At 59.4% G+C, this 8,257-nt stretch overlaps 1 protein-coding gene across 1 annotated transcript; it reads left to right on the plus strand.

Annotated features, from left to right (window-relative positions):
• Positions 1-548: 548 nt before the first annotated feature.
• Positions 549-5,548, plus strand: PRF1 (perforin 1). Its single transcript, XM_026504401.4, has 3 exons — positions 549-646; positions 1,991-2,577; positions 3,469-5,548. Exons 2-3 carry the CDS (start codon positions 2,039-2,041, stop codon positions 4,595-4,597), a joined length of 1,668 nt encoding a protein of 555 aa, XP_026360186.2. The 5' UTR covers positions 549-646; positions 1,991-2,038; the 3' UTR covers positions 4,598-5,548.
• Positions 5,549-8,257: the final 2,709 nt, after the last annotated feature.

An 8,257-nucleotide genomic window follows, 5' to 3' on the forward strand; every position in this document is an offset into this window, starting at 1 on the left:
TGCTGAGAACCAGACGGCTGTTCTAAGCACTTCACACATAGTAACTCTCGCGTTCTTCACAACCTGCAGGGTCTACGCTGTTACAATCCCCCTTTTTAGCTGAGAAAACTGAAGCCCAGAGAGGCTAAAGGAGCTTGCCAGGCCACACAGCTAGAGCCTAACCGAGCGTGCCCAAGCCCAGGCAGTGAGCTCCTGAGCTGTGCCACCGTTTAGGTCTCACACACGTGGTGCTGGAGATCAGAAGCGGGGGGATTGCCCTTGCTGGCCCACTCATCACCCCCAGAGTTGAATCTCAAAGTCCCCAGGCCCTGTGTGCGCCACACCAAGCCTCACCTGTCAGCCCAGGCCCCCGTGCCCCAGGCAGCTCTGCTGTGGGATGAGACTCTGGCCCTCACAGCTTTGCTTCCTGGAGGGCTGTCAGAAGGGCCGGATGAGGAGGTGAGGACAGGATGGGTGCTGGTGGGAGGGGGAGAGCGGAGGGGACCACGACCACAGCTGGAGGGGCGGGGCAGGAAGCAGAAGTGATGTGAGCAGTGGCCTGGGTGATGAGCTGTGTGGTGAGCCTGCTGGGGGCTGACACCACCATTTCGGGAGCGTCTTCTGGGGAGAGAATGTCTGTGTAGGGCATCTCCGCACAGGACTCCAGGTAGGGAGAAGGCGGGCGTTGGGGAGGCTGCAAGCCCCTGGGTGGGGACAGAGAGGCCCGGGAGTGGGGCTGCTCCATCCGGGGAAGAGCCTGATGGAGCAGGAAGTGCTGTGACCCGAGGCTGCGCTCTGTCACCGACTCGATGGGTGACCTCACGCCTGCTCCGGGCCTCCGTGTCCTCATAGAGAAAGTGGAAACGTTATAGGGCATCGTCTGTAAGGTCCCTTTAGATGCGGACGGGGAAAGCCTTTAAGAAAGCTGGAAACAAGCTCCCTGGGAGATCAGATGATGAGGACCAGGATAGAGAGGGAGCTCTGTGGATTAAGGTTACACACCATGCTGGCCTCCTAAGAGGGATGACCCAAGGGCTTTCTCCTATTTACTTCCCCGGGCCAGCGTGTCATCTGGAATCCCACCACCCAGTCAGTCCTTCGGGTGAGGCTAGAAAGCAGGGGTTCGTGCTCCCCACAGCCGCCCGTGTCGCAGAGAAGCTGCGGTCCCTGGCAGGTGCTGGAAGGGACGGGGCTCCAAGGAGTCCAGTTTGGATAGGGGTAGAGTGTGGAGACTCCAGATTAGAAACAGGTCCCTGTGAGGCTCCAGAGCCATCTCAAAATAGGGAAGAAATTTCTAGCCGACGGTTGCCCAACAGTAGGCAACAGGTGGCTCGCGGCGCTGCCGGAACTCTGCAGGGCGTGGCAGGGAATAGCCGAGGAGGCGCGGGCACTAGGAGATCTGGAGAGGGAACGTGAAGTCCTCCCTGCATGGGTGCAAGGACAGAGGCATGTGCGCAGTTTCCAGTCTGGAATTTGGGTGGCTGTTCTCCCGTGAGGCTCAGAGAGCGGACCCCAACGGGAAGGTGGGGACGATAAGGGCAACGCATTATTTCTTTCCCAATTCTGTTAAGAGCTTCATGGGAGACGGGCAGACAGATAGAGAATGAGAGAGGTGCGGTGGGAAAAGCATGGCTTTTTCTGGGGCCCAAAATGCTACCTCTCCAGAATCCAGGCTTCTCTAGAGTCCCAGATCCCTCCCCAAATTTGCTCTTTCTGTGCTCTGCCCCCTCTTCTGTGTGCAGAGCCCCTTCCCCACCAGCAGCAGTTGTGATCCTGGGGACAAAGCCATCAATCTGGATCCCCGTAAGGCCTTAAATAATGAAATCCTAACAAGGGGCTCCTCCCATCCTTGGCAAATCGCTTCCCATCCTTGGGCCCCCTTGTACAGGTGGGGAATGGGCCAGCTCTGTACAGGCCACTGCAGCTCTGACTTTCAGTGACTTACGAGGTATCTCATTCCCCCTCCATTCCATATGCCATGATGGTTCACCCTCCACACCTCTGCCCACAGCTTCCGGAGCCTAGACACCCCCCCCCCGCCCCCCGTCTCTGCAGCTCCATGGGCGCCCGCCTGTTCCTCCCGGGCCTCCTCCTCCTATTGCTGCCCACGCCCACCCCGGCACCCTGCCGCACGGCCACCCGCAATGAGTGCCGGAACAACCGCGTGTTCGTACCTGGCGTGGCGCTGGCCGGGGAGGGTGTGGACGTGACCACGCTCAGGCGCTCGGGCTCCTTCCCAGTGGACACAGAGAGCTTCCTGCGCCCCGACGGCACCTGCACCCTCTGCCAGAATGCCCTGCAGGAGGACGCCCTCCAGCGCCTGCCCCTGGCACTGACCGGCTGGCGCGCCCAGGGCTCAGGCTGCCAGCGCCAAGTGGTCAGGGCCAAGGCCAGCTCCACCGACGGCGTGGCCAGGGAGGCGGCCAGCAACATTCGCAACGACTGGCGGGTGGGGCTGGATGTGTCTCCCAAACCCAGCGTCAATGTGCAGGTGACCGTGGCCGGCTCGCACTCCGAGATGGCCAACTTCGCTGCCCACAAGAGCCACCGGGACCAGTATAGGTTCACCACTGACTTGGTGGTATGTCGCTTCTACAGGTGAGCACGGCGGGGGGCTGGAGGGGCGCGGAATAAGGGCTGGGAAACTCGGCGTGCTCCAGGAGCCCTGGGATGGCAGGGTGGGGACTCGGAGGCTGCGTCCACCAGCAGGCTACACAACCCTGGTTCCTGAACACTGGGTGGCACGGTGCCCTCAGGCCTCCTCCCTGGGGCCCCTGAACAGGAAGAGCCCCAGGAGAGAGCAGGTGGGAAGAAGCAAGCACGGCTGTGCTGAGATCCCCAACATGGTACCATTTGGATCTACTGGGGGCCCCGTCCCCTCTGTCCTGTGGGCAGGAGACCTGGCAGGAGACTTCCCATCACTGGGCCTCATTCACCCATTTGACCACAATCGTGTCTGTCCTGTATCAGGCTCTGTGCTGGGCTACAGTGCTAGATAGCAGCAGTCACACCCCTCTCCTCAGGGTCCTGGGTCCCACACCCCAGAAATACATGGTCTCCATGGAGGACCCAAGTCACCCACCCTGATTTCTCCCACAGTGCGACAGGGCGCCTCCTGCCTTGTGGCCAGAGCTGCCAGGAGCGCAATCTAGGGGACAGACGCACAAGGCCACAGGACTGGGTTCCAGAGCTAGAGGGTCACCATCAGTGTCGTATCATCATTTTTCTAACTAGAAAGTACAAAGGAAAGAGAAAAGTTTACTTTGCAAAGGAAAAGCAGAAATGCAGCATACGTAGGTCACCAAGGAGCAATGGACGGAATGGGTTTCCGTGACAGCTCGGCGGTTCGGAGCTTGGGCTTGGAGCCAGGCCGCCTGGGTTCAAGGTCTCTTTCTGTCATGTACATGTTTTCTCAGGCAGCCTGGAGGGGTGGCTGAATGGGGAAAACGAACCACTGCTGGCCCATCTGATGTTTCTCTCCCCTTTCAGTTTTCACCTGGTACACTCTCCCCCACTCCACCCCAACTTCCAGAGGGCCCTCAGCGACCTGCCCCCCAGCTTCAACACCTCCACAGAGGCTGACTACCTCAGGCTCATCTCCAGCTACGGCACCCACTTCATCCGGTCCGTGGAGCTGGGCGGCCGGATCTCGGTGCTCACTGCCCTGCGCACCTGTGAGCTGGCCCTGGACGGGCTCACGGCCAACGAGGTGGAGGACTGCCTGGCCGTCGAGGCCCAGGTCAGCATAAGTGGCCGCGCCAGCTCGTCATCAGAATTCAAGGCCTGTGAGGAGAAGAAGAAGCAGCACAAGATGGAGACCTCCTTCCACCAGTCCTACCAGGAACGCTTTTCCCAAATAGTCGGGGGCCACCACACCTCCGTGGGCAACCTGCTGTTTGGGACCCAGGCCGGGCCGGAGCAGTTCTCAGCCTGGATGAACTCACTGCTGGACAGACCCGGCCTGGTGGACTATACCCTGGAACCCCTGCACGTGCTCGTGGAGAGCCAGGACCCCCGGCGGGAGGCGCTCAGGCAGGCCGTGAGCAAGTACGTGATGGACCGGGCCCGCTGGAAGGACTGCAGCAGGCCCTGCCCCCCGGGACAGCGGAAGAGCCCCCACAACCCATGCCAGTGCGTGTGCCACAGCTCGGCGACCACCAACCAGGACTGCTGCCCCCGGCAGAGGGGCCTGGCCCGCTTGGAGGTTATGAACTTCCAGGCGGCAGGCCTGTGGGGAGATCACTTCACCGCCACAGACGCCTATCTGAAAGTCTTCTTCGGAGGCCAGGAGCTGAGAACCAACACGGTGTGGAACAACAACCACCCCAAGTGGATGACGCGGCTGGACTTCGGGGACGTGCTCCTGTCCACGGGGGGGCCCCTGAGGGTGCAGGTCTGGGACCAAGACAATGGCTGGGACGACGACCTCCTCGGCACCTGTGACCAGAAAGCACAGACTGGCTCCCATGAGGTGAGATGCCACCTGAACCACGGTCACCTGAGATTCTCCTACCAGGCCAAGTGCTTGCCTCACCTGGAGGGGCCTACCTGCCTGCAGTATGCCCCCCACGGTCTTCTGGGGGCTCCTCCAGGAAACCGGAGCGGGCCGGTGTGGTGAGCGCAGTGGGCCTTGAGAGGGCCGGGGGACCCAGCCTGGACCAAAGGGGGTGTCACGGAGGGAGCCAGGACCTATCCTCATATCCCCATTAGACAGATGGAAAACTGAGGCTTACTTTTTTTTTTTCAATGACGTGGCTGAATTTACAGGTCAGCCCTGAGTCCGCTGTCCAAACTGCCTTAGCTCTCTGACGTTCTCAAGCCCTAGAAATGAGCTCAGCCACAGCCTGGGTCAGGAGCTGGGCAGAAGGCCAGGAGGCCCTTCCTCCCAGGCCACTTGCTGTCGCTGAAGACCTTCCCTCGTAGCCCTTGCCAGCATGGGGAATTCTTCATCCCACTGGGTCTAACCCTGCCTGTCGCAGCCGCTCCGCTGGCTCTCTCTTCTTTGCCCAGCCAGCTTTGCCCCTCAGCCAAATCCAGGACTATCTGGACCTGCCCCGTGTGTGCACGGCCTGACAGAGGACTGATGCGTGTGCGGTGATGGCGGCCGTCGTGGCGGTGGTCATGGCAGAGGAGAGGGCTGGGACCAAACAAGGTCCCAGAGACCAACGTCTACATCAGCAACCCTACCCAGCAGGACAGGTGGCTCACCCCGCAGCAGGCTGGGAATCAACAGACTCGCTTTCAACTTTCGTGGGAAACGTGGGACCCAAAATATTTTACTTCCCTCGTAACTCTTGATTCAAGACACAGCAGCACAGACTCGGGGGTCAAAGGCAACAGCATTCCGCTCCCAGCCAGGTGGCCACAGGGAACGGTGAGGACTCTAGTGAGCTGAAGGGCACGTGATTTTCAGGGGGGGGGGCTGCAGCTCTGCCCCCGCCAAGCGTTCCCAGGCAGGAAGGCTGGCAGGGCTTTGAATTTCTGAAAGTAGCCAGAAACCCCAAATTAACTTCTCTACTTGTTGGCAATGCAGTTCACTTTGTAAAAATAAACCTACGTACAAGTCAAAGAGAACGTGTGTGCAGGCCGTAATCCATCCAGAGCCATAGGCTTGAAAGCCGTCATTTCAACAGAACGCATCTGACGGGCTGAAGAGCTCTCCTGGGTCCCCCACAGTTGGAGGGGAGAAGGCAGTGGCTCTAACAAGCGGGTGTCTGAGGCTTCCTGGCCTTGGCATGCAGCCCCAGAGCCTCGGGTTCTGCCATCAGATGAAATGGTCTTTGTTTCACGTGCTTGGGACACCGGCCCACAGGGGTGGGTGGCGAGATTCGGGCAGACTCCTAGAACTGGCGGGATTGGGCTGTGCGGCACTGCCGTCAGCTCGGAGTTGCTGGCCTGGCTTCCTGCCTCTCTTTGAAACTCTCTGCAAATTAAGGCCTTTGAGGTTTGTGTGGACCCGTACTCTCCAAAGCCCAGCAGTCATATTACACTGACCCTGAGCGGGCAGGAGGGACTGGCTGGCCCTGCAAGGCTGGTTGAAGCCAGTGTCCTTACACCTTTCCCTCCACAGCCACGGGCACAAACAAGAGCACGAGAAAAATCTTGAACGGTCACGCTGGCCGCTGCATTAATTGAAAATAAACATGGCTGTGGGCCGCACCTCTCTGGGAAAGCAGGCCTGGCTCGGGGAACCACTCTGACCAAAGAGGGGAGCCTTGTTTAAGGGCTCGCAGGATCAGTGACCTCCAGCAACCGCTTTGTTCCCTGGGCCTTGGTTTCCCCAGAAGGATACTCTTCATTTTTCTCCCCTCTCAGACTGTTTGGAAGGGGGCCACGAGCCTTTCTAGAAGGTCAGTGTTCCATAACAGGTACTGAAAGGGCATCTTGTTACCCCTCCTGGCTTTCCATCTAGGGAAGCTGGGACCCAGAGGGCGTAACTGTGGTTGCAGAGGTTACCGGCAGAGCCAGGTCTCTGAGCCCCAGCATTGGGAGAGACCAACACGGCTCTAGAGAAAAAGGCCCTTGGGCCAAAAGGTGTGGGATGGCCGAGGAGGAGGAATGGGCAGGTATTGTTGAGGGACAGCTCGCCCTCAGCCCTAATTCGAGACCCGGTGTGACATTTTCCCTTCCACCCCGCACAGACCGGAAGACTGTCAGCCCGAGGCCCCTTGCTCGCTCGGGGAGTTCCCTGCTGGGCCACATGGCCTCCACTGGCCCTCCTGAGGTTCTGTCCTCACCCTGGCCCACCCTGCTCCGGGCCAGGAGCTGATCTGTCTGCACCCGTCTGTAGTGGGCAGGAGACGGGGGCGGAGGGGTGGGTGGAATTTCAGAGACTAGAGCGTCCGCATCTCTCCAGTCTCTCAGTGAGGTGGCCGTGTCTAGCTGGGTCACTGCTCCTCCCCAGGGGGTCTCTGCCTGTCTCTCTCTGGGCAACTGCCCCCTCTCTCACCCCTTCAGACCCGGGGATGGCAGCAGCTCCGCTGTCCTAATCCTGAGTTACTGCACTGTCCCGTGTGTTTCTCTCTAGCCTCCACACCTTTGTACACAGACCTTTATAAACAATCCTTCCGGAAATTATTACAATTTGAATATACCATTGGCTTCAGCTATAGCCTGACTGTTTGTGCCCCCTCAAAATTCATAGGCTGAAGTCGTAACCCCCAAGGTGATTTGCCTCAGGAGGGGGGTGCTATGGGAGGGCATGTGAGCGGGATGAGGGCCATTGTAAAAGAGGCCCCAGACGGATCCCAGGCCCCTTCCGCCATAGGAGGACCCATGGGCAGGTGCTCTCTACAAACAGAAAGCAGGCCCACTAAATCCGCCGACACCTTGACCTGGGGCTTCCAGCCTCCAGAACTGAGAGGAAGGCATTTCTCCCGTTTGTAAGTCACCCGGTCTGAGGTATCTTGTTGTAACAGCCCCAAAGGACCATTAGGGGCCCCGATGACAACAGTACCTGTGAGTCCCGGTGGAAAGCAGAGCTCCCCCCACCCCAGCAGCTGAAAATCCCCGACTCTTGCTTCCCCAACCTCCCCTGCAACTAGGAAAGGACATGTGATGCGGTCTGTCGGTAGGAGACACCTGCCCCAGGTGTGGGGTCCCTTCAGGAGCAGAGGTGAGCCCAAGGTTTGAAGACAGGTGATTTATGTGGGAGGCAATCCCAGGAAGCCCAGCAGGGGAGAGGAGGAGTGAGCCAGGAAAGGGACGGTGGCCCTCCATTCAGCAAGACGCCACTGTGGGCCCCCAGAGCCAACGAAGAACACGAAGAACGCGTACCTCGGAGTTACCCCAGCTCGGCTGGAGGGACCTGGGGGTCAGTACAGCACTGTAACCCTTGGTCACTGGTTACAGCTACATTCTTTTTCTACTGATTTTATCCAGACTTGGCCTCTCTTTCTGGCAAATAAAAACCCTGGCTTGATGACACCGTCCATCTTCTCTCTCCCTGCTTCAACACTCCCGTCCCCTTTCCCAACCATCCTCCCACCCCCATCCGTCCTTAGAAGCTGCTCACTTGGCCCCAGCACTTCCTCCCCTTCCCAAGCGCACGGAGCACAGAACGGCTGGGACCATTCACGGCTTCCAGCCTTGAGCAGATGGTTCCAGAGCGCCTTCTGTAAAGCAGGTCCCGCAAACTAGCCATGCAGGGCACCTGCCCTCTGGCGGCCTGTCTGACGGGGAGACAGATATGGACTTGGAGGAAGGTCCAGGGGGCGGCGTGGCATTCAGGCTGGGGGTCTAGGCTGCGTTGCTTTTCTCTCATCGCCCCCCTAGGTCC

This window comes from Ursus arctos, unplaced genomic scaffold (assembly GCF_023065955.2).
Source record: "Ursus arctos isolate Adak ecotype North America unplaced genomic scaffold, UrsArc2.0 scaffold_7, whole genome shotgun sequence".
In the NCBI taxonomy this organism is placed as follows: domain Eukaryota; kingdom Metazoa; phylum Chordata; class Mammalia; order Carnivora; family Ursidae; genus Ursus; species Ursus arctos.